At 44.7% G+C, this 27,630-nt stretch overlaps 1 protein-coding gene across 1 annotated transcript in view; it reads left to right on the top strand.

The window, feature by feature from the left end:
• Cont (Contactin) overlaps window positions 1-27,630 on the top strand; it is a 187,067-nt gene that overhangs the window by 136,152 nt on the left and 23,285 nt on the right. Inside the window, exons 5-7 of the mRNA XM_080283189.1 lie at window positions 24,206-24,549; window positions 25,248-25,480; window positions 26,496-26,752. Coding sequence (XP_080139315.1) covers window positions 24,206-24,549; window positions 25,248-25,480; window positions 26,496-26,752 — 834 coding nt within the window. The remainder of the gene's footprint in view (window positions 1-24,205; window positions 24,550-25,247; window positions 25,481-26,495; window positions 26,753-27,630) is intronic.

Below are 27,630 nucleotides of genomic sequence, written 5' to 3'. Positions count from 1 at the left end.
TTATTTGTACAGACGCATCAGTTAAAGGATTAGGGGCTGTACTGATGCAGGAAGATAAAAGAGGAAAGAATCAACCAATTGCATTTGCCAGCAGACAAACAAGAGGTGCGGAGAAAAATTATAGCACTACAGACTTAGAGGCACTTGCAGTGATTTTTGCATTACAAAAGTTTCGAGATTTGGTATATGGTTACGAAATCCACTTATTCACCGACCATAAACCACTGGTGGGTATGTTTAAAGAAAAACTCCTTTCTGGGAGGAGAGCAAGATGGAAATGTACAGTTGAAAACTACAATGTACAAATACATTATATACAAGGTAAAATGAATATAGTAGCTGACGCATTATCTAGGAACCCGAACACAATTCAGGTCGCGGCGTTAGATCTCAAAGGAAATATCCCAAACCACGAGGATATCGCAAAGGCACAAAGACTTGACCCAGTATGGTCAAAAGTAATATACAAGTTAGAAAGTGGAGATGACATACAATTACCCAAACTGCATGCCCCACTTGAACAATTCACAATGGTCAATAATACATTATACAAAATTAACTCTAAACAACCAAAACGCCAAAGAAATACTAACCAGTTGGTAGTACCTAATGACATGATACCCCAAGTATTACGAATGATACACGACAGCCCACATGCAGGACACCCTGGAAAGGATAAGACATTCAACCAAGCCCAGCTATTATATTACTGGCCTTCATTACGAAGAGATATAAACAATCATATAGACAGATGCGAATCATGTGCGAAACACAAAGGATACCCAATCACACCTGCACCGATGGGTAATTACCCTGTACCACATCAACCATGGGACGTTGTCGCTGTTGATTTACTCAAGATGCCATTATCATACAATAATAACCTATACTTATTCGTAGCAACGGATCATTTTTCCCGTTATGTCATTTTAGCTCCAATTAAAGATAAGACAGCAGAGACAGTAGCAAAGGCAATAACAGATAATGTAATATGTCGCTTTACTACCCCAAAGGTATTAATAAGTGATAATGGAGGAGAATTTAATTCTGAGATCTTACAAGAAATATGTAAACAATACAACATTAAAAAGGTTAACGTTTTGGCCTATCACCCAGCATCGAATGGGTTGGTAGAGAGACAAAATAAAAGGTATTAGATGTGCTACGACACATTCTCAGTGAAAATTATGCAAGCTGGGATGATTGGATTCCCAGAGTAGAGGCCTCCATTAATGGGTCTATAAATAAATCCATTGGTGACACACCACATTTCATTATATATGGCACAGATAAAAAATTACCATATGAGCTCCTAGAAGGTGACAGCATGCCTATATACAATTACGATGATTACTCTAAACTCCGTTTACGTGAATTCCAGGGCATTCACAAAAGAGTGCAAAAACAATTAACGATGTCCAAGGAAGAAATGACGGAGGCATTTAACAAGAAGGCAAAAGATTCACCTATCAGCTTAGGAGACATTGTTTACGGAGTCATTCATACGAGAGACAATAAATTATCCCCTAAATTTGAGGGCCCATACAGAGTAATTAACATAAAGGCAAACAAAGTTTTAATTAAGTCACTTTCAAGTGGCGAGGAAAAACAAGTTCATATTGACCATTTAAAACGAGTTTCAAGGGAATTATCACATAATTATTCAGCCTCGGATACAACCGAACAGGTGAACGTACCTCAAGAAACCAAGCAAGAACACAACAATGATTACAAAAAGAAATTAAGGTCATATACCAAACAATCGAACATAGGTGCAACTATTCCAATGAAATCTACAGTACATCATTTACGAGAATTAAATATCGATTTAAACTCCTTCTATAAATGAAATAACAATCAACCGTAACGCACATCATCACTATCATCAACCACAGCTTTATAGGAAATTAATAGATTTTTTTCGGTAGGTTACGATGAAGGGACTTATGCTATGGATTCTCCTATACATAGTAAGAGTATATGCGCACCTAGACCCCAAGCATATAGTACGACAAGGATGCCTCATAGCTCCAACGGCCACGACTACAATCGTCAAGGACGTCATGAGTACTGAAATAAGTCTAGATTACTTGTATGACTTACCTACTTATGTAGAAAGACTTGCGACGCCGATGCGAACTCTGGACTTCAAGATAGGGAATTATGTTTCACAATCACATATCACCAAGGAAGTGGATGAAATGGTGAAGTTAGCGAAATGGAAACTAGAACAGGCGAAGTCAACTATGCTCGTCATGATCCAAGATCTCCCATCTTATGGAACGGAGGTGCTGAGCGACAGGAACAACATCACACGTACTCGCCAAAAGCGCGGTTTGTTCGATCTGGGCGGCGCAATTCTTGGGAACATCTTTGGATTGGCTACAGAGGATGACCTTAAAGAAATAAACAACAAATTTAATAAGATAGCTCAGGTACTAACATACCAGGATAAATTCATCACAGGACAGAACTCGGCAATGAAGACAATTGTGAAAAATCTGAAACAAGCAGAAAACGTAGCTCTCGAGAGTATAGATAAAATAAATGACTTAGAGGGCAACGTTACTCTTTTCCAGCACTTCTCCATCATCACAGAACATATTGACACGATTCTACTACAACTAGAGAACACTAGAGATCATTTCAGGGCACTTATGCAAGGAATTTCGAATGCTGGTGATGGCAAGATCACAAATGACTTACTCCCAGTTCATGAGCTACGTCAGATAGTTAGTCAAGGCATACATAAACATAAATTGAAGCCATTGTTCCGCAGTAGGGAATTTATGCAATATTACCCATACTTAGAAGCAACACTAACACCAACATCAGTGATAGTTCATGTACCATTCATCACGGAAGACCTGTTCACAGTATACCAAATACACCCCTTCCCCTATAGAAACAACAACACTTTAGTCATCATCAACATCAACACAGACACCGAACTCATCATGGTCTCCAAGAGACGAGACACTGTCACTTTCGCAAGTGAGTCAACGATTGAGCGAAAGTGCCGCACATCCTTACATGCTGTTCATCTTTGTCCTGCGTACATTTTCACGTTTCAGCCTACTGATACAGTCCCTTGTGAAATGGCTATCATCAGCGATAACAATATTCATCATCATTGCAACTTCACTTTTGCTCCAGATAAACTTGTACACCATCAACGCATTGGACACTCGCAGTTTTTTTATTTCCCTCATAACACATCAGTTTACATAGTCTGTCCAGATATACCACCATCTCATACATCAGCCTCAGGATTATACATAGCACCAGACTACTGTGCGGTATTTACACCATCCATGTCTACTTTTTCCACCATCAATCACTACGCCATTATCAACCATACACACAAACATTTCCACCCACTGCCTGATATGAACTTAAACATGAGCACAAGTATTAAGCTGACTTCACCTAAGTTTGAAACTATGCAGCTGATCAATGAAACAATGAAGCCCTGGGAAGATTTGAGTTTGAGTATGTTCAACCCATATTATGTGTATAGCCAAGCACCTTCTGTCTTTATAATCATCTGCATTGTAGTTGCAGTATTGCTGTTGGCCATGCACAGAATGCATGCAAGAATTGCTAATTTGGAGTCATTGTTTAGTGGGGGGAGAGTTAACATCACAGTTAACCACCCTGAATGAAGTGTATATATTTTGTATATAGTATTAATTATATAAAAAAAAAATAATAATAATAATAATAATAACACAAAGAAGAATGACCCATATATGACAGACCAGTACCATTATCTTTGAATGAAATATTAATAACTCTTACAATAATCTTAATTTTAAACTATTTTTATTCTTGCATGTATGCATTTCACTATAATATCCCAAGTACATACTGTATTACAGTTAAATAATTTACTTTAATGCATTTATTCCAATATGTATTCAACTTATTTAAAATGTAATATTACTGAATAATCACTATTTACTATGAATAATATATGTATACAATATTCATACAATTATGTTACTTTACAATATTATGTATTTCACTTAATTAGCTTATAAGTTCATTATAATGTGTATGTAGTATGTATTAATATATTATAACTATTAAATGTCGATGGTACGCCATTTTCGCGCGGCCGAGCAAATATAGGACTACATAATAGATAGATAGATAAATAGATAGATAGAGAGACAGATAGAAGCAGGAAGTCAAATGATGAGAAGGTGTTGTGTCTGCGAGAATCTAGCAGCGCTAAACATGCTTACACGGAGGAAAGCTGACGACAGCGGCCAGTAAGGAGATGATGCAGTTAGCTGTCAGCAGTCCTCTCGTGAGAAAGATCTGTTGCCATGAGGAACATATGTGACACACCCCTACTACACCAGATTTTAGAAAAGAGAGTTTAGAAGGAGACAAGCGACCCTAGAGAGAGGTCGAGACGGAGATTAGCCTTAGAACAGAAAGAGAGAGAGATAGCGAGACAGGGAGGTAGCTACCCGGAACTTATACTCTTATACCTGTTTAATATTTCCAAGACAAATAAAAATAGTCCCATACTATTCTTTACCTCTCCCGTCACTACATGACATCTGGTGGGGAAACTACTACAAGATATAAAAGCCGCTCGACCACAAGTCTAAAATATACTTCTCTACAAGTAACTACAAAGTCTTTATGACACAAACAAATCCTGGAACTCCAGGAGGAGGCGGCGTAAGGCGTCTGACTGTTGGTCGGAGAGATGGTCAAGGATGGGGGGAAGGGGGGCGGGGCGGTGGGGGGGGGATGGGACGCAGGGCTCGGCTTCTTCCATCTCCCCGACGATAAGCCCTTTGGGGAGGGTGAGAGGGGATGGTGCGAGATTGGCGATGCGAATGGCAGCGCGGTGGGGGGGGAGAAAGGTAGGGGAAACGAGGCAGGCAGAAAGGGATCCAGCAGCGAGGAGGGGGGAGAACAAAACGGATGGGCCCGAGAGCCTGTTCAGGGGCACCCATGCCTCGTGGTGTGAGGGGATGGAAACGGCGGCGGAAATGGTGGCAGGGAAGGAGGGGGTAAGAGTGGGGTGGGGCAGCATGGGGGAAGGGGGGGGGCGAAGAAGGGGGGAAAAGAGAGAGTGCGGGGGGGGGGTTGTGTGGGTCCTCCGGCCGGGGCTGCGGCGTGCAGGTACAAACGGCTGGAGCGGAGCGGGGTGGGGGGTGGAACTGGAGTTGTCGGTTGCAACAGTCGATAGTGGCTCCGAGTTTTTGAAGTAGGTCTAGCCCTAAATATCCGTCATAGCTCCGGCAGGAGGAATAAAAAATGATGAAGGGGTGCTGGGCAGATACTGGCTGGTGGGTGTCGACCCGTAGGGCCCGAGTCTCCCCACGGATGGGCAGGGGACCATCCCCCGCGTCTATAAGGTGAGTGGTAGTGGGGCGGAGCGGGCCAAACCGTGATTTGTAGCGGGAGAAATAATGGCTGTAAAGGCAGGATCTGGCTGCTCCCGTATCAACTAGTAGTCTGGCCTTCACGCCGTTGATTTTCATCTTGTGGTATACTGGGGGGCGATACTTAGGGGTGATGGCCCCCGCCACCGTGGGTTGGTGCGGGGGCGGGCCTAAAAATCCAGCTGGCTAGGGCTCTCGTGCTCCTGTTCCTGCTCTAGTTCTCCTGGTGGGGGGTCGTCCGCCGGCGCCAGCTCGTCCCCTGGGGCTTCGCCTTCTAGGGCGGAAAACTTACGCGAACCAGGGGTTGTGCTTTTGCGGTGAGCAGCTTTCAGCTGGTCCCGTATGTCATGAAGGGGGCAACGGGAGTTGCAGTCTGTGAATTCCCACGGGTTGATCAGAATTAAGTTTGGGTTTTCTCGCGGGGCGGCGCGCCGACGAGAGGGGTGCGCCCTGGGTGGGCTAGGCGTCGGGGTCGGGCTGGTGTGGGGCAGGGGCGGACGCGGTGTGGCTGGGGGAGCCGGGGGTCGGGTGGGGAATTTCTTGACAACATTAATTTGTTGTGGAGGAGGGCAGGCGGTCAGGAGGCGCCGTATCAGCTGTATATCCCTATCCATGTCTCCTGTCGGGTCGTGGATAGTAAAGTGTTGCTTCACAACACTTGGGAGTACTCGGAGCAGAGTATTGAAGGTGTGCTGATCCCGGGTTTCTTCGTCTGTCTCCGGGTAGGCAGCAGTAATCAGGCGTCTTGCTTGCAACAGGGTATTATCTAAATCCCCGTCATAAGTAAAGCTATCCAATTTGGATAGAGCCACCACTTTCCCTAGTGATGGGGTGATGGCTTGGACCGCGAACTTGGTAAAGTTCTGCCAGGTGAGTTCTGGGACAATTTTTGGCGCAATATTCACTGCGGCTTTACCCAGTAGTGGTAGTGTGACTGCAATTTTTTGTTGGTCATTATCGAAGCCAATATCTAGTAACGGTTTAACTATTGCAAGATATGTGTGTATGTCATACTGGTCAGGGTCAAACTTGGGTAACTGAACGTGCGGTTTAGTTGCCATTTTCCCAAATATTTCCTATTTACCTCTCTTCTACACTCGGATCTAGAACCACCGCTGGCCACCAGTGTAATGCTGGGTTGAATTAGGCTCGACTTCTCGTACCTATTTCACCCAACGTGGAGGGGGGTCCTCTTTCGAGACCGGAGCTAGTGCAATAAAGAGAGGTAGGACATAAAAACCTTCGGCAACACCATACACGTATATTACCACAGTCAGACACAGGACACTTCAGCAGATATTACACCACAATATAGAGCAATACAAAAACCTTATCTAAAATACTGTGTATCTCGCAGGATACTAGCTTTCTAGATACTAATGACAATACAACAAATATTAGTACTAGGAGTGCAGTAAATACAAGTGCGCGCAGAGCGCGTGAGGGGGGGGGTTGTGATCCACCAGGAGGAGGTAGGGGAGACACGGAGAGTGACTTAAAACGGCGAGGAGGTAGTTATGGTAATATTGAAGGATGCCCGATGTTAGCAAGGGAGTTTAGGTGTTTTCTGTTGGCGAAGATTCTTTGACAAATAACTCTGATTCTTACTTTGACTTTAAGAGCGAGAGCGAGGAATGGAGTTTTTAGGAATAGCGGGCGGAGGGGGGGAATATCGTTAATACTCGCCTTCCTTGATATTTTGGTGGAAATATGGTTTTCTGTAGGCACCACTTATTCGTCACACATCTCCTCGGTATGATATGTAGACTCTCGCTTCACAACGCGTAACAAAGTCGGAATACTCGTAAATACTATTTCACCATATTGCTTAGAGACTAGCCAATAGAACTCCAGTAATATTTTAGTCTTTCTCCGGGTTCTAGAGATATGTCTTTAGAAAGATTCGGGGTGGCACTCGCACGTATTTTCACTTTAGGTCTCAACCCACATTCTCGTCCTTCAACTGGATATTGTGTTCTGATTTACCCCAATGGAGATTACATAAAGTTACTGCACAATACTTATTCTAAGAGACAGGGAGTCACACTTAACCTACTTCACGATTGTTACAGGGTCACTCGTATTTCCTCATGGAGAGAAACAAGGACACGTCATCGGCGATCCGGTCGGACTGAGGGCGTCATCTGGGCGGGGCGAGCCGGGTGGGCACGGGGCGGCTCGCGAGGGCGTCCTCTTGCGTCCGGGGGTTTCCGGACTGGGCTCCGGCGTAAGGCCCGCAGGACTGGGGCCGAAGAGGTCTAGGAACCTCTGGGTCAGGTCCCGGCGTCGCAGGGGCGTGGTGAGGTCTCGCCCGGGTGTCCTAGGGCGGGCCGGAAGAGGCGACAGACTGCGGTCTCCCACGACCAGGGGCGCCGTCAGGGGAGGGCTGCGGCAGCAGCTGTCACGGGGGCCCGACAGGTGTGTCTGCTCGAAGGCCACGCGTAGGGAACAGAGGCCGGGGGAAACAGGGAGGTCTCTCCGAGATATTCTGGAGCGAGACCCCTGGAGTTCAACCTCCGGTTGTGGAGACGTCCCTCTCCTCACTACACCCTGGGAGCAACCATCGATCGTCTCTACCTGGACACTGGGGGAGCGACCATTGATCGTCTCTACCCGAATATTGTGGGAGCGACCATTGATCGTCTCGACCGGAGTGCTGAGGGAGCGACAGTTGATCGTCTCTACCTGAGCTTTGGGGGAGCGACCATTGATCATCTCTACCTGGATTTTGGGGGAGCGACCATTGATCGTCTCGACCGGAGGGCTAAGGGAGCGACCACTGATCGTCTCTACCTGAGCTTTGGGGGAGCAACCATTGATCGTCTCTACCTGGATTTCAGGGGAGCGACCATTGATCGTCTCTACCCGAGCACTGTGGGAGTGACCGTTGATCGTCTCAACCGGAGGGCCAAGGGAGCGACCATTGATCGTCTCTACCTGGGCGTTATGGGAGCGACCATTGATCGTCTCTACCGGGGTTTTAAGGGAGCGACCATTGATCGTCTCTACCTGGATGTTGTGGGAGCGACCATAGATCGTCTCTACCTGTTCACTGTGGGAGCGACCATAGATCGTCTCTACCTGTTCACTGTGGGAGTGACCATAGATCGTCTCTACCTGTTCACTGTGGGAGCGACCATAGATCGTCTCTACCAGAGGGGCGCTGCCTGGAGTATTGTTTCTGACTCCACCCCTAGCTAACTCGGTGACTCCGCCACGCGAAGGTAGTGTCTTTCGCCTACGGTGGCGGCGGCGTGGTGGTTGAATGTCACAGGGGCGCACGGCCCGGGCTGACATACGTCGTTGTTGCCCGGAGTGGTGGTGGCTGGTGGCGGCTACCCCGTGGGGTCCGAGTGGGGGTGTCGGCATTCTTGAGGGCAAACTCCGCTGCTTCTGGTTCGCCTCGTTGTCGGGGATACTATGGTATTCTCCGGAATATTCCGGAGTACCGTATGTGTGTCCGTCAAAGCCATGCATTTCAATAATAATAAAGCATCTCGACCTCCACACTGGCAGGCTCAAACATGCAAATACACGTAACGGAGAATAACACAGGCGTCTTCACCCATAGGAAATATGGTAATGTCTAAAAGTGGAAGAGCTTTTAGGGTTAATGTCGTAGTCCCCGTTTCCTCCTCTCTCTCTCTCTCTCTCTCTCTCTCTCTCTCTCTCGAAACACCGTCAGTCTGATTAAATTACAGCCTATCTCAAAATAATAATAATAATAATAATAATACTCCCTCTGTCCAAAATTAGTTTTATTCTAGCTATGATTAGACTGTTTACCTATAAGATTTAGAGGACAAAAATAAACAGAAGGGTAACAGTAGAATGAGATGCAAGCAAATGATAGAGAGAGAGAGAGAGAGAGAGAGAGAGAGAGAGAGAGATGGCTCACTAATTGGCGACTGAGAACTTGTATTGACCATAAAAACAGATTTTAATATCGACAAAATTGCTGAAGAAGGGGAGGGAAGCGTGTACGGTATGAAAAATTGTGATAAATATTAATATATGAGGGGAAGATAATTGGGCCGGCTTAGTATTCGGTAATTTCTTATTCCTTTACTACGGTTTTTATTTATTGCTATTATCTTCAGACTCTCTCTCTCTCTCTCGTTCGTTGTCTCCGCTTTGTTTACTGAATGTTGCTTCTTGTTTGTTCTGTCTGCAATAATTCCGGCCATATAACCCTTTCACAACGAATGGGGGTGCAGGAGATGGACGCCTTCACGTGGTGGCACTGATATGGCCGGTCGGTGGAACTGCTCGGTTCTACAAACGTCCTTCAGTCCCCTCATCCTCCAAAAGGAGGATGGTGAGCTGCGGATGAGTTAGTGAGAGAGAGAGAGAGAGAGAGAGAGAGAGAGAGAGAGAGAGAGAGAGAGAGAGAAAATCTTCCCAAAATAAAATAGTTCGATCCGTCAGTCATCCACTTGGACCACTACATCCATCCACCTTGCCCGTCCATCCATCTTCCCATTTCCACCCTGCCCATTCTTCCACCTTGCTCATCTATCCACTAGGACCACTAGATCCATCCACCTTCCCATTTTCACCTTGCTCATCCATCCAACTTCTACATCCACTCACCTTGCCCATTCTTTATAATTATGATAATAATGGTGTAATAATAATGATAAAACCGCAAAATTGCCCAAAGACAATTATCATAAAGAAAAACTTCCCACAGCCATTGCCAACTGCAAGGTGAGCTACAAAGAGACCTTGAGATCAAGGCCACTGATCTTGTGCAAGTCATTTTAGGTCATCACAGTCTTCAAGTACAACTAGTTTGGTGGTTCTAGCTTTAATACCTCATGAAAAATTAGGCGACATTCGGAATATCCGGATAAGTCCCAATTTCTGACCCCAGGCAACCTCAGAGAATGATCAACCAACTGGAACCACACTCTTTTCCGCAATAATAGCCTATATTGCAGTAAAATTTATGATTCCTACCTTAAGCGGTTTCTGACATGGCGTCCCGGAATTTCACTGTTGTTGTTATTATTGTTATTACTATTATTTTTTCTATACATTCTGAATAATATCCGATGACCCGGTTGATGGACTGCCATCACATATGGCCAGAAGTCGCCAGCTGGGCGATTAACCTGACAATGTTTGAAGGCTCTGGGCCAAAAAGCCTCCGAGGAATGGCCATTCACTTTTTAGTCGGAAAGAATAATCAGAATAGAGAAGAACAAGAAAACTTCTCATAGGGATGGGGGAAGGTTTAATAATAATAATAATAATAATAATAATAATAATAATACGCACAATTTAACGTTACCTTTCAGAGAAAACAAGTGGCTTAATCCACAAACACATCACGGTAACATATGAAGCCTCAGCAGTAAGATGCTTGACCAATTTGCGCCCAAGGTCAATATAGGACGAACTGGGTATTTTCAAAGGTAATAAAGAAGTGAACCCCGGCGTAGGGAACTATGAGCTTCGAGACTATGAGCCGGTAGGCGGAGGACAGTAAAATGCCCGCCGAGACCGCCACAGGACCTCCCACCTCACCACCCCCCACACCACCGCCGAGCCGCCACCCCACCACCACCCCAGGAGGACACACAGGTGAGGCTAGTGACCTCGGGCAAGAGGGTCATCGGGACATCCCGGCCCTGAGCCCCTATTCCTCGCAAGTGCCCCAACCCCAGGCGTTCAGACAACCTGAACTACTGTGCGGGCGGGGTAGTGACCGTCAGACCAGGGGTGGGACTGAAAAGAGGTCAGTCCCAAGTAGCACCGTCTTGACGGTCTTGCTACACCCTCTAGGGCAGGAAGAGGCCCAAGGGCAGGAAGAGGCCCAAGGCTATGGCCTTAAAAGAGAAATAGACACAGGCTACGGCCTGACAAAGTGTGTAAAGGGGAAGGTGACCCCAGGCTCCGGCCTTAACACGCTGAGGAGAGAGAGAGTTGCCTGTGCGCATCCCTCTCCAGTTGTACTTTGGCTACGGCCAGAATACGGTCCAGGGTAGAGAGACCCTGCTACCGTACGTGTAGCGCTACCCAATTACGGAAGCGGCGACTCGGGGCCAGCCTCTCGCCGGAGCAGACGGGTGATCCCGTTTCTCCGTTAGTCGATTCCCGTACGGGCAGACACTCAGTTACGACTGGGGCACGTACCAGGGTGGAGAATTCCCTGACGGTAGGTTCTGTCCGTATTGGAGAGAGTGCGGCCCTCGTGCCCCTCACTCCGGCTTGTTCCCTACTGCGGGAGGAACACCACGCTGACGGCCGCTTGCCTCGGCGAAAGGGCGACCCCGATCACCCTACTGGTGTCCCTCACACGCCGGACAAGTTCACGGCACCAGCCAAAGTCCATACTAGGGGAAGTGGAGCCCCACCTCAGCCCAATGAACACACTCAGGGAACCACGAAGAGCGTGAGTCTCCCTCAAGCCTCCTTCCCTCCGGGGAGCCCTTCGTCGCCATCCAGGCTTCTTGGCCAAGCGGAGGCGTTAGAGTGGTGGCAAGGCCCGATTGCGGAGTTACCGCCCACACCCGGACGCTCCTTAGCACTGTTGGAGCCCTACAGGAGTCGCTGCCGCAGCCCAGCCCTGACGGCGCCTCTCCCCCTGAGCACCTGCAGACCCCGGACGCCCAGGCCTTCCACCACGTTCCCCGACGACGGCGACCTAGGCTCTCTCACGCCCCAGCAGCAGAAGAAGAAGCAGGCCCGAATCCTCCGCCTGTTCGGTCCTAGTCCCGAGGGCCCCCGATCAGATCGAGGCCCCAGACTACGAGGCCTCCCTGCACCCCACCAGTGCGGCCCTAGGAAGGAGCCACCCCTCAGGTCAAGGCCCTAAACAAGGGAACCTCCCTGGACAGTAAGTACTAGTGACCCAACTACCCAGGAAACACGGGTAGAACAGTGATAGTGACAGTGAACCCTAATACAGTGACAGTGATCCAATGCACAGTGGCAGTGACAAATAAAAGTTATGTAAAACAGTGATATCGGAGTAAGTCGTGCTTGAGCGTTGAACAGCTCAGTTCCCCCTCTCAGAAGGGAAGCGGGAAGTTTTCTGTGGAGTCGAAAGTAGGTGTGTGAACGAGCCGAAAGGTTAATGAAGTGCTTCCCTGCGACTAGGTGACGGTGTCGGATGTCGCCACACGCACTCTACCTTTATTATAGTATCATACCCCCCACAGACTCCCAATCACAGTGAATATAAGTGAGACTCCCCCGTTTATTATTATCCACCAGTGGCACGACCAGTGTTCTCGATTGACCATCGCAGTGCAGAGTTATCTCTCCTCAATAACAGTAACCCATATCCCTGACTGCCCTGTGCCCTGTGCAAAAGTAGATTGGATCCAATTATAAGTGTATTGTTGTATCTCTGTGTAATTGTGTACCAAATGTTGTGTATGTAGCGCTGTAAGGGATAGAATTTAAGCAATAGATGTGATTCGGTGTACTGTCTCTTTTTATGCCCTGTTCCTTTGTTAGTGCATTACATCCGGTCTAGCCAAAGGACCCCGTCCAGTGCTCGTGTTTTTACGACGAGAAGTCGCCTTAAAAACACATCATTACAGACAGTACGCTTAGTACCCGTCCAGGACAATCCCTCACACAGGAACCCTGAAAGCCAATGGGTTAACCCTCTGATAACGATTGGGATCTTTTTAACTGTTTACTACTGTTATCACCAGACGATTTTATTCAGCTGGCTTCTCGTCGTCTAGGAGTTAAAATTAAGCTCCACTAAATGACGACATGATTCATGAACCTTAGCTCTTCAACTACTGCTCCTACAAGACGATTTCATCATCTTAGAAGTGACAAAGGCCTTTATAGCACCTCTTCCCTTGTCAATTTCTTTAGCATATTACATTCCCTTGCCTGCTACCTATACCGCCTTAATATCGACACATTTTCCATTAGATCAGATTTTCATTCTCAGGTCTTCAGTGGAAAAGTTTCCAGAGAAGCGAAAGAAATTGTATGCGGTCTTCATAGACCTCAAGAAAGCATACGACAGGGTGGATAGACAAGGAATGTGGAAAATATTAAGAACATATGGAGTAAAGGGGAAGCTGCTGAATGCCGTGATGTGTATGTATCTGGGGGCTAAGGCTGCAGTGCGTGTGGATAGTGAACTGAGTGAATTTTCCTACCTCAATGTTGGACTAAAACGAAGATGTCATAACTCAATGGCTGCTCAACCAGTATACGGATGGGGTTATACGAGAGATACAAGGTAGGGCAGTGGATGCTGGAGCAACCCTAAAGAGAGAGGGCAACGTTTGGAAACCTCCCTGTACTGTTGTTTGCACATGATACTGTATTGTTAAGTGAAAATGAAGGGGAACTGCAAGGCTTTGTGAATGAGTCATGGAGTGTGTGTAAGATACGGAATCCAATGGAGGATGTAGGGAATAAAGTTATGGTCTTTGAGAGTGTACAGTGCGGGTGGATGAGGAGGAAATGAAAATGTGAGTGCATAATAGGTAGTGTGATGAGTAAGGATAGATTTCATTATGGGTTGAAACGATAACAGAACCGGAGGTTTGAGAGGGTGTGTGAGCTGGGAGAAGGGCAGTGAGACAGGCGATATAGCGACATGAAGGTGATTTGTTTTTTGTCACCCCTTGAGGGATTAAGACGTCTGGCAATAGACTGAACATATACGACACTGCTGATGTGTAATCTATTGAATAAATCGCTGAGGAAAATGATAAGAAACGTGCAAAGCCACATGGATACAACCAAAAAATTAAACAACCTTACCTGAGGTTTGCTTGGTGTAATGTGTCCATTTATCAGCTGTTTTCAGGATCCCTAAAAGTTCTGAATGGGATCCGTCGGGATAGGAGACACTGCAACATTAAAATAATAACAGATAAAGCTGTATAGCACCGTTTTAAAAACTAACATTGCCGGACATTCCTCAAGACTTACGTTTGAAGAGACGTAATACAAGCTTAACTACTTTCAACTTTGACTCATTTTTTTTATTCTCGATTATTTTTACTTGTGTTTAAGCGTAAAAATTATAATTTTTGTTGGCAAACTTCAAAAGAGCAAAAGTCGTCACATACAAAATGCTTTGGAACGGGCAAACGTGCAGGATTTTTTAAGCATGTGTCGAGTCTGTGGTGCTCTTGCAAAAACTCGTCCGTTTACGTGAAGATACGCTGCACTTCCGGATATAACAATACTTCTCCATTATATTTAAATGCTTATGACCATTTAAATAAATTTTTGAGTACCGCAGCACAATAAATGCCATTCCTTATACAACAGAACAGACATAATTTACTTAAAATGGCAATGTAAAACACTGCTCAAAATCATGCATTCGGACGAGGCATGTTTTCAAACAACGCCTGGCTGGGTGTGGCGAGGGTTGATGGGGGACTCGGCTAAAATTTCCATGATAGTAAGTCATCCTGTTGTTCAAAGCATAGATAACCTATGCCGTTTATTAGCAGGGTTAAATGACTTTTCAGAACAGTATGGTACATTACGAAATAGTGAGTAATTACGGCGCAGTAGCCGACGATGTGAAAGAGGAAATTACTGGAAGTAAACGGGTATTTGTAAGGTTCACCAATGCTAGACTGTTTAAATGTTGTAAAATGCCATCATTATTAAGCCCCCAGCAGTATCAACGAGCTCACAATTAATGCAGAGTAGTTTCAAGCATCATCATGGTGTACTGTATCTATTACCCAACCGCAGAAATCAAGGTCAACTAATTTTTGAGATAATATTTAGTAGACGCCGCAACTTAATTCAAGTACTTTGAAGTGTTTTCTGTTTATATACCATCATTTGCTAACACTTTTCTTCTATGACTCTTCCATCGCAAATGACCCCTTGGGTTATTAATGCTCCTCAGGGTGAATTAATTAGTTACCTCAAGGAGGAGGATGGAGTTATTGGCAATGGATTTGCCAGAGAAGAAGGGTGTCATTGAATATTGATATAAAATGAAACCATTTCAAACTACTGTACCCATCATAATAAAAGCCTGGAGAAACCATGCTGCCTTATACTGTACCTATACTATTGTAGTAATAATAATAATACAGGCTATAATAAAGCTTGAAGAAATCATACTACCCTATTCAGCAATGTATATATGGTACTTCATGTCAGGCACTGCATCTCATACTTAACATATTTTTTTACTTGCAAGACAAAGATGAGGTATTGTGTTGTACTAGCTAGAACAAGTAAAGAACACTTATCACTGGGTACCACCAAGTCATATAATACACCACTCCATCCCACTTAGCACCTCTTGAGTATCAAGTACTACTCAAGTGGAGAGACTGATAAGATATTTTTTTTTTTTTTTATCGGCATCAAACACACATTACAGGTTGTGTGTAGTGCAGTGCTCACTTGCCCACCTTAGATATTGCTATTAACCATAACAATAAACTGTTGTCACTGTAGTGGTAATGTGATATATATAACAGTGCAGTACCAGTATTTTACATATTAAGTAATTTGATTACCTGTCTTGCTTATAACAATCATTCATACTACAGTACTGTCATGTAATGTATAGCTAGTCACTTCAAATTTTGGGAAATTAACATATGGTTTTGACAGATCAATAGTAGCCAAAATTGCCTAATACACCAGATATTCCAGTACTGCATTTCATACAGTGTGGGATGCAGAGCAAGTATAGTACCGGTAGTACTAGTATCCATGAATCTATAAGAAAGATTGAGCATAATGTACTGGTAATAGCAACGAGATAAAATGCAGTAGTTATGAATGACAGAAGGGTTACTACGTACATTAATGGTCTCTTACACTTAATAAGTCAGAGACATGGTACATCTGAGTAATAAATTATCCCCAAAACATGCTTCCTTAGAAGTGATAAGAGGGAAATTAAAGTACTCATGGTTGATGAATGAAGAGAACCACTGGCATACTTAATGCCAACCTTCACCACACAGCAACACCAAAAGTGCTCAGTATGCAACGTGTCTTGTTCAGGGTGATGTACCAGTAGATAATTAGCTGATTACACTATGAGAGCATTGATTTTGGTTTCCTTTTGTGTAACTTTCTTTGGAAAGTGTGAAGTATGTAAGTGGCACATTGTTAACCCATGGGGAGGAAGCAAGGACCAGACGGAAAGAATATTTTGAAAGTCTAATGAATGGGAATGGAGAGAGCAAAAGCGACCATGAACATGACTGGTTTGGGGGGTTGACAGGGAAGGAATGCAATGCCAGGAAACATGACACTCGCAGAAGTAAAGAATGCTGTGAAACAGCTGAAAAATCGGAAAGCAGCAAAGATGATTAAGTATGGTACAGAAAATGGAACGAAGTGCCTGTTGGAGATATGTAGGAAGGCATGGATGAGTGAAACTCCCAGCAGAGTGAAAAAAGGCAATGATTGTACCCCTGTACAAAAATAAAGGTGACCAAGGTGAATGCAAGAATTATCATGGCATAAGTCTATTGGGTGTTGTCGGGAAGGTATATGGAAGAATTATTATAAAGTAGGAGAGATATCAGAAGTCCTAGTTACTGACAAACAGGGTGGCTTTAAGAGTGGCATGGGATGTGTGGATCAAATATTTGGAGTGAGACAGATTGTGGAGATGGTTTGTGAGAAAGACTATAAGGTGTTTATGGTATTCGTGGATCTGGAAAAAGCATATGATAAAGTAGACAAAGACATACAGTATTGTGGAAGGTTTTGCACATGTAAGGTGTAGATGGTAAGCTGTTAGGTGCCGTTGAGAGTTTTAATGATGGCAATGGGGCATGTTTAAGGGTATATGGGCATCTAAGTGGATGGTTCATGATCAGCGTGGGTGTATGACAAAGTTATATGATGTCCCTATGGTTGTTCAATACATACCGTATACAGTAAGACCTCACTATAACGGACTAATTGGGGCCCAAACCATTCCGAAAACTGCGAAATTCCGATAAAAGCAACACCTGGACTTCCCCCTGCTAATCCGGACTTTTTCTGATATATCAGACATTAGTCCGGATCGCATGAACGGTTTTTAAACTGTTTTGATTACCATTGAGGTACTGTAATGTGTTGTAACTTCACTACATTAATCAAATGGTATAATATAAATAATAATAATGTACTGTACACTGATAAACATGTGTTTTATTTACCTTATTATGGTGAACACAGCTGAAGTGGTCAGGCAGTCCGGACTGCTTCTGGCTTTATCAGACTTTTTCCGATATATAGGAATATAGTCCGGTAGCTCCTTGAGTCTGATAAAAGCGAATTCCGGTCTAGTGAAGTTCATTATATCGAGGTTTTACTGTGTGTGTGTGTGTGTGTGTGTGTGTGTGTGTGTGTGTGTGTGTGATGAGAGAAATAAAAACACGAGTAATGGAGAGAAAGATGGCACTGGTAATGATTGGTGATGGATGGAATATCTCAAATTTGTTGTATGCTGATGTGCAGTGCTACTTGCAAAATTACGGGACAAGAGCTTAGCAGACTAGTGCTGAGTTTTGTAGATGTCTGTGAGCATCATGCCTTGAGAGTAAATGTAGAAAAGAGTGAAGTGATGGTTACTGAGAGAGAAGGTGACTCCCAGTGTGATATTACAGGGAATGGATATAGACTGGAATTAGTGAGAGTTCAAATACCTGGGAACAGTGATAGAAAAAAGAGGAAAATGTTGAAAAGAGGGGAAGGAAAGTAGCTGGTGCTATGAGGGTCTTTATAAGAAACATGCTTGAGTGTTGGAGCTGTGCAAGATTTACATGAAGGAGTGTTAGTGCCAACTTTAACATATGGATGTGGGACTATGGTGTGGCATGAAAATGAAAAGTCAAGAGTAAGAGCAGTGAAGATGGGACTGCTGTGAAATGTATGTGGAGTACACAGACTGGAAAGGATGTGGAACAATATGATTCATGAAAGTTGTGGAGTGAGGATGTCTGTGCACACCAGAATTGAAGAAAATGTACTGAGATGGTATGGTCATGTGGATAGAATGGATGAGAGTGGAGAAAAAGGTATATCTGAGTGAATTTGAAGGATGGAGGAGGTGAGGCAGGCCAAGAAGGTGGAAGGATATGGTGGATGAGTGTGTGAGGAGGAGAGGTATGGAAGATGGTGGGGCTAAGGGACTGACAAGAGATCAAGCTGAGTGGATGAATTTTGTACGGAGAAGGGCGTGACCAGGGGTTTGGGACCCTTTTTTTAATATGACAGCATTCGGACTGGCTCTATCAGATAGGTAATGTGAAGCTACAGAATATGGTGAATTTGTTTTGGCCTATCAGATGGAGCCAGGATTCTGTGGGCTTGAATGATTAGTGACTGGAAGTGTGGCCCATTGAACAGGGCAAACTTTGGCTGTCTGGACACTGCTACTCCTCAACCTGCCCTAGGGTGGGAAAGGAGGTCCGGATGATGTTGATGATGATAATAGTTACCAGTACCATTGGCCTATCATACTCAGATATGGTACTCTCCCCACCCCCCCATTCATCATTGACTCAAAATTTACTGCTGAGGAAGTATCAGCTCCGAAATCTGAACTGAATCCTAAAAGCAGAGTGAATGCATCTGAATCTTTTCATCCCATAAGGACAAGGTAAAGCAATCAAGAGCCACCTCTTGTCGCAAATATGAGGAAGACATGAATACGGGAAGCAAAGAAAGTACAGTATGTAGCTGTCTCATTGTTTACTCGCCACCTGTTATGGTTATGACTGTTTATCAACCCAAGAAATGCAGGCAGTACCATGGAGCACTGTAAACCTACTGATATTTAAAGCTAGGTTGTATTTATGAGCTGTAGTGGTGAGAAGTCATGGTTTGTAGTTATAAGTGAAATACGTGTACGGAGTAACATTAGGAATAATGTATGGAATTGGTAGCGTCACTCTTCTCCTTGAAAGTGAATAACTGCTGATAACAAATGTACACTATTACCATACTCAAAGATATGTTCTAGCCACATTATTTAACCCTTTTACTGCGGGTGTCATTCCAGAATGACACTGACAAAACTGGACCAAACCGCGAGTGTCATTCTGGAATAATCGTGAATATTTTGAACACCGCGCGTTTTCCTGGCGCGCAAAGTGTCTCACGCAAGAGTAACTGTCGAGTTCTTTCACGCCAGCCATCCCACACCTCCCTCCTCCAACCCCGAGGGGGCCCCCCCCACCCCTGCCCTGACCTGCAGCAGTCAGTATCTGTCCAGCTCTGTGTGTGATAATGGTGCTCCGTCCCGACTCATCGTCGCTCGCTTCCTCCTCTACAATGATTAGTGCTAGTGTTCCCTCTACCTCTACACCGGTAAAGGAACTGCTGACGGCGAGGCAGAAGGGGTTGAGCACTCCTGAAATTAGAACTGAGCTGGACAAAACTGTATGTACTACTCTTGATTGTGGCAGTGAAAGTGACACACTCACAGCAAGCAGTAATGATTTGGCAGTGATTGGTGGTGAACCATTTTCCATTGATAGTGACAGTGATGAAAGTGATCGTGTTGTTTCCCCCCCACCACCCCCAACTTACTCTGGGAAAGGAAAGGCTCCTATGGGCAAATCTGGTATTACACGTGGGAAGGGAGTGAAGCGCAGGCTCACGTCTCCCACACCAGGCCCTAGTGAGCATTTCCCATCAATTTCCCGTTCCCCTAGCCCTATTGCCCTCACATCATCATCATCATCTGTCGTGCCCTCTCCTCAGTCTACATCATCTGAGGAGTACGAATTACCAAAGCCTGCAAAGCGAGGGAAGGCAGGCCGTGCAGGCCGTGCAGGCAGGCCTAGAACAAAGGGGATGCGTGGCAGTTGGAAGGCAAAGCTGGGCGATAAGCGAGGTGATAAGCGGGGTAGAAAGGGTCAAGTTTCACCACGCACCAGGTCAGAAACCCCCCCGCCTGCCCCCCGCTCAGCTCCCTCACCCTCGCCACCCCCCCACTCACCGCTCCCGCACTCACCCCCCTCCCCGTTGCCTCCTGCCTCACCCCCCTCCCGCTTGCCTCCTGCCTCAGCCATTGCCTCCACCTCAGCTCCTCCTCACGGGGAAACGAGTGCAATGCAACCTGCCCCTGTCACTGAACCACGCACAGGGCAAGTGGATGCATTTGTTTGGTCTGACGGTGCAGATTTTCAGCCACACAATCCACCGTTTGATATGACAAATGCTGGAATACAGCCTGCCTTCCCATGCAACGCAGGAGATGACTTTGTTGACTACTTCCTGGCCTTCATGGATGATGAAATCGTGCAGCATGTCAGCCATGAGACCAATAGGTATGCAGCTCAGTGTGCAGCAGAAGGGCTGGGACCTATTGGCTCACCAAAGCAAGTGTCGTGGTTGCCTGTCGGAATCAGAGAGCTGTATGGTTTTTTTTGCCCTAATGTTTCTTATGCCCCATATAAAGAGACATGAGTTGGAGGAGTACTGGCTCGTGGATGACATTACTACTATCCCAATATTCGGGAAGTATATGTCACGGGATCGGTTCCGACAGCTGCTTGGATACCTGCACTTCGCTGACAATGCAAACCCGTCCCAAACTGACCCTTTGTGGAAAGTGAGGGATTTTCTCAACAGGATTAGGGATCGATTTATGCGATTTTTCCGGCCTATGCAGAAAGTCGTCATAGACGAATCCCTGGTATTGTTCAGAGGACGTCTCAAATTCATGCAGTACATCCCCAGCAAACGCCACAGCTTTGGGATAAAGTTCTTTGTGCTGTGTGACTGTGAGACGGGTATATCCTGGATTTTGTCATCTACTCTGCTAGCACAATGGATGTGAACAGGAAAGACCCCCTTGGTCTCTCTGGCTCCGTTGTAAAAGTGCTGATGGAGAGGTATTTTGGTGGTAATCATGTGCTGTACACAGACAATTACTACACAGCACCGAAACTCTCCAAATACCTTGCTGAACATGGCATTGGCACTGTTGGCACTGTACGGAGCAATAGGAAAGAGTGGCCTAGTTTCCCCGAAGCATCATCATCATCCAGGGGAGATGTTCACCTGAAGAAGTCAGACAAGCTTCTTGCGATCAGGTGGCATGACAAGAAGGTCGTGAATATGATCAGCACCATCCACAAGGGGGAATTGCAGAGAACTGGGAAGGTCAGCTACAGGACGGGAGAGCCAATCATGAAGCCTGATGCCGTCATTGATTACAATGTCAATATGAGACTTGTTGATAAGTCTGATATGATGATTGGTGAAATCGACTGTCTCAGGAGAAACACCCAATGGTACAGGAAGGCTTGCCTGCACATGCTCGATATGTGCATGCTCAACGCCTTCATTCTCTACAAGACACAAGTCGGGGGCATAAGGCAACCATCACTGAGACAGTTTTCCAAGACTGTCGTGCAGCAGCTACTTTCACGATTTGGTCAGGTGACGGCATTGATCCCGAGGCGACACTGACACACAACCTGACCATCTTGAGTACCGCAATTACATGAGCCGGCACCAGCTTGTGAAATTGCCTCTTACAGCAGGCGGCAGGTTGTCACAGGGCCGCTGCAGAGTATGTTCTACCACCACACGGAGGCCTAGGACGAGAAAAATGAGCACACACCAGTGCCTGGAATGCCAAGTCGCTCTATGTGTAACTCCGTGCTTTGCCGAGTACCACTCTCTGAGTAAATACTGAAAGTGACAGTGATATATAGTGATGCGACAGTGACGTGCTTTGCCAATACTGTAATTGTATTATGGATAATGTAGTAATAAGGGATATTTTGCCTAGAAAAAAAAGGAAATATTGGCCAGTATAATAAGTGATATTGTAATAAGAGAATCTGCGGCACTTGTGGAATTCTGCGGCACTTATGTAATTCTGTGATGCGCCAGTGACGCAATATAGTAATAAGTGCAGTGTAAATATAATGTATATTGCCCAGATTATATGTAAAATAATATTAGAAGTTAGAAAGAATGAAAAGATCGCATGAAACGTCAGTGAGCGGGTGCCGCCGCAGTGAAGTGAGGCGCAGCCGCAGTGAAGAGCGGGCGCAGTCGCAGGGAAGTGCCTTTTACCTACCTCAGTGAACACAGAGTGGGTGTTTATCGTATGTACAGTGTTCATATATGTTTATATTACTATTATGAGAGAGTGGTTGGCATTTGGTACTGGTGTGTGGGGCGTAAAATAGTTATTTCACACCCCTCACTTCTAACGGCTCTCCCCGTCCTGTGAAAGTCAACAAAGTCATGAAACCTACATCAATGGAAAGCTGAAGGTTAGTACTTTCTAATGGTACCTTATTTTTTTCTCTAGCTTTATTCTGTGCAGAGTTATTAAGGTTTAAAGGTTTGTTTACATTTGGCTGAAACCCCCGCGGGAGAGGACAGTCAGACCAAAACAATACCCGCGGTTAAAGGGTTAAGCACGGAAAAAGGCTGTAGGTAGATGGTTACCATCAACGTGAGAGATACAGTAGCTACTCTCATGGGGGTGACATTGGCCAAGGACTAGTAGCTGGCCTTGCACAACACTTCCAAGTGGGAACTTAACCGCATTTACCCAGTACACTCAACCCTCAGCTATCAATTGGTCCCGCTATGGCTGTGCTATAGCCGAAACCGTGATAGCCGAATTAAAGAACTTATGGTAATAATTCTAACTGATGCCATGACCTCAATATTTACCCCTAAGATACAGTTTTTGTACCACATATTAATATATAATAGTCTAAAAATTAGCATGTTTTATGATGTGATCACGATTCTTATAAATACCCCTCACAGTTGATTCATTGATGTTATGTTTCTTCCCCACACTTCGCTTGGTCTCACCATTCTCTATAAGTTTCACATTTCCAGTTTATCTGCATAACTTTGGTTCTTCCTCTGCTTTATTTCCCTGCCAGGTGCCGCAGCATTATGTTGGGTGATGGTAGGGGGACGGGGAGGGGGTACGTTGGCCATGGTCATATCATAAAAAAGGTTATTGTTCTCGCTATCACTGTTCACGGTCTGAGGGCGCGCACTTGAATGGTTTGGCGGGAAGAAGACTCGGTCGGGCGGCCAATCAGCGCTCGGCTGGCGCTGACGTCACACGACCAATCACGGAGTGAAGCTTTTGTTGGCTGGGCGGAGCACTGGAGCCTGGCCTTTTTAAAATTTTCGAACATTTGCGGTGCGCGATAGCAGGCATTTAGTGCATGATAAAGGTATCTGGGTAGCTTTTAAATAGGCGTGATAGCGAGATACGCTAAAGCGGAACCCGTGATAGCCGAGGGTTGAGTGTAGTTAAAGTCTGGGTTGTAGAGCACTATTCATACATATCTCCTATACACAGTTCATCCTCTCTGGGCCTATGCCTCCTCCTTTTTCCCAGCATCTTGCCAAGGCACTGTTTTCCACAGGAAGGCAGCTGCTTCCTTGTGGTCAATGGGTCTGCTATGCCAGACACAACAGGGTAAAGGAACTGCTCTACAGTATTTTTTTCTCTTTCTCTCTCTGTCTCAACAAAAATTATACATGATTTTGAACTGTCTACATCGTTTCAAATTAGGCAAAATAATCTACTGAGTAATGATGCCTAAACATCAGTTTAACAGCTGATATTTAGTCTCAGTGCTGACTTACTTTTTATTTCTTGTTAATCCTCAGTCACTAGGTCAGTAATTTTTCTTACTGATGAAACCGTCTCACCAGGTTATTAATTTTTTGACAGTCTTCTCAAACTGTGTTACTGATATATATATATATATATATAAAACCATCTCACCAGGTTATTAATTTTGTGACAGTCTTCTCAAACTGTGTTACTGATATATATGTATAAAACATTCCCCTTTTACTAGGTTATGACAAGATGGCAGTTATGAGAACAAGAGAGATTGTATTTTTATGCCTGCTGACGGTGGTGGCTGGACAGAGACTACAAACCACACCAGATGATCGTTTACCCAGCACTCAGCAGCTCCCCAGCAGCCAGATCCTACTAAACAACCAACGCATACAAGTACCTGGCTCCCGATTTAGGGGCCGGGATCCTCTCCTCACCAACACAATCATTGGGGACCCTTTGACTGAGGAGGGTCCCGAGCAGGAGTGTCCAACAAACTGGATATCTAACGAGGGATCCTGCTACAAATTCATTCGTTCCCCAGTCAAGACTAGGGAACAGGCTCGGGCACAATGTCAGGTGGGTAAAGATTTTTTTTTTTTCCCTCACCCTCCCCATCCCCACATTATATAGTCCATTCCCTGAGACACAGGAGTCCTCACACATGTCAAACTCCTTCATACATTTGGCAGAAAAAATGGGTAATGTTAATCCTTTCACTATGATGAGGAGTTGTGTACTGCATTCCTGCTACTGCCAGGCTATGGTATTTACTGTATCTTATGAGAGAAACCTTGTAATATCAAAGTTGAAATATGTATATACCATTATTTCCTTCACAACATTGATGATCCCCCTCCCCCACACTCTTGGTAACATCAGACCACCGTATTTTATTAAAAATGACCCTTTGTAGTGAAGAGGTTAAGGTGAAAAAGGAACACGGTCAGGTTCAATCATAAAGGAGTTGTTAGGTGGAAATAAGAAAAGCAAGTATTTATTAATGAATGCAATGAAACTTGTGTTACGGAAATTGGACAGAATGATGAATGTTGAATTATGTAATGTAACATTTATTCTTGTAGTTCCTATGCTCTTGTATTTTTTTGGTGTGTATACTTATATGTCGAGGAGCTGGGTAAGTATTCTTGTCATCATGCCCTCAGTATGGAATTCTAATGTAGTACCAGTACAGTACTTTACTTGCCAACATACTCATTACAGTGTATGGATGACCACCTTGTTTGAAAATTTAAACTCTGCTATCTTGACCCTAGGCTTATGGTGAAGGCTCTGACCTGGTAAGTGTTAGCAGCAAGGAAGAGCATGGCTTCTTAACACGTCACCTTCACGAGAATGATCCCCTCCAACGCCAGTGGTATACCTCAGCCTTTCAGAAGACTCCTAACTTTTGGGAGAACCAAGGTGACGGCACCTCCTTAGGAGACATGATGGAGGCCCTATTACCCAATCAGGGATCAACCTCACGAAAAAATTTTCTTGCTTACAGGTATGGTGGAAAAACTGACTGGTCATGCTGTGCTATACAGTGAGGTCACATCAAGTGAAAACTCAGTGTATGGCAATTTATTGTATAACAAGGTCAACATAACATGGGCTCAATGGTGATAGCGAGGGGGCCTATGACCACATAACCTTAAAAAAAAATAAATAAAAATAAATAATTATAGACTTCCCCTCAGCACCCTCACTAACACCACACTTCCCACTGAGGGTAGCAACCTTGCCAAACATGATTTCCAAATCGCAAGTTTCATACACACACAGAGTTCTCACTGCACTTAATACTGCACACAACACAATTTGTTGTGCACGAGCATTATTATTTGGCATTTGCAATGGTGTTTCAATGGTCTTTCATGCACAAAATGGAACAAAAGGCAGACGATCACAGAGAATTTAAACACTGGGTGGCCATTTTGGCACACACACACACACACACACACAGCTGACTGATAGGCATGGCTGTAGCAAATTCACGATCATTTAGCCATCATTATTCCAAAATAGGTCTGACTTTTTGTTTATTGTTATAACTGTTTTTCACACTGCAGACAGACATATAGTGAGACCTGACTGTAGTGCAGTTAATTTTTTATTTCTGGACACATATATGAAGCCAGTATTTTGAGACAAAACATAAAAAACATTTTTTCATACTAATTCTTTGGTGGGGTTTTTGGGCCTAATAGGGGTATTGTGACAGTCATTCTGTACTAATACTGTTACAGCATATGCTATGTGCTGTAGTTCTGGATGGTGTTTCAAGACCTGTCAGTTTGTTATAGTATGGTATTGACTGGAACTTTTTTTTTTTTTTTTTATAAATACAGTACTATAATTCTGAACATGTTTGTCAGGCTATTGAACAGTCCTAGTATAAGTAACCTCTGAAATTCTGACAGCATTCAGCATTCACTGGAAACCTCCATATACTAGTACTGGCATATATTAAAAATTCTTATTGAAGACTGAATCTCAACTCCTATGAAATTCTTCCACAGCTATGCAGAAAAATACAAGGAATGGGGTCTATTAATGGTCAGTGGAGAAGACCCCCTCCTGTACATCTGTGAGGTCCCAAAAGACAGACTTGCTCTACTGGTGGATGAGGCAGCTGAGCGAGACCATGAGTATGGCCTGGTGCTTAGGGACCCAGAAAAGGTGCCACGTGGCCCTGTCATGGTCCATCAACCAGAGGACACTATATTTGACTTGGTTCGACGTCAGGTCATCAACTATGTGTCAATAATGTGTCTTGGTTAGTAGCCTGTATGGTGTAAGAAAATTATGTAGGGCCATTTTACGAGAAATTGTAGTACAGGCAATATCTGACTTGGTCTGACGCCAGGCCATTAATAACGCATGTATCCAGCACTGTACTACATATGCCTCCATTAATATGGTACTGTATCTAGTATGTGAGAACATGCATCGTTAGATAATAGGAATTGTAGTATTTCACAATATTTACTGTTGCTGAGATCAGAGGTGGTAGTTGGTGGCAACCATCATCCACTCACTTGATATGATGCTGCCTATGTCACCCTTTGCCTTTGTCATTCTTTTTCTGTGTCTGTCCTCCTCTCTTCCTATTTCTCTCATCATTCCTGTCACATTCCATTAATCTTTCCTTTTCACGTTGAGTGACAAGCCTAATGGTTTCCTGTAAGCCAGGAAACCATTTATAATGTTGGGTGGTAGCCATATAACCAACATGTGTTCCCTATGTGTGAACAAATGGGTTGGCAGAGGGTTAGTGCCCCTCCCCATAAAACAACTAACTCAAAGACAAACGGCCAGTCGGCCACCCCTTATGGGACCATGGCGTCTGGTTATAGACTGACAGATAGAGATCAGAGCAGCAATACCTGACTTGCTTTGATGCCAAACCATCAACTGTACTGTATGTCCTTTATGTGCCTTGGTTAGTATCTGCTGTGAGAGGTTATGCAGGGCCAGAATATGAGGAATTGTTATACAGGTATAGGCATCTAATCTAATCTAACAATGATGCCATGTTTCTCTTGAGGAATCTCCATATTGGGTTGGCCATGGTACAGCTGATGTTATCTATAAACTGGAGGTATAACCAATTGCCAAAACCACCCAATTACTCCCAAACAGTTGCTGGAAGCT

The sequence above is a fragment of the Coenobita brevimanus genome, chromosome 96 (assembly GCF_032717465.1).
Source record: "Coenobita brevimanus isolate Jiangsu-jjx chromosome 96, ASM3271746v2, whole genome shotgun sequence".
Taxonomy (NCBI): domain Eukaryota; kingdom Metazoa; phylum Arthropoda; class Malacostraca; order Decapoda; family Coenobitidae; genus Coenobita; species Coenobita brevimanus.
This window is presented reverse-complemented; position numbering and strand designations above follow the sequence as displayed.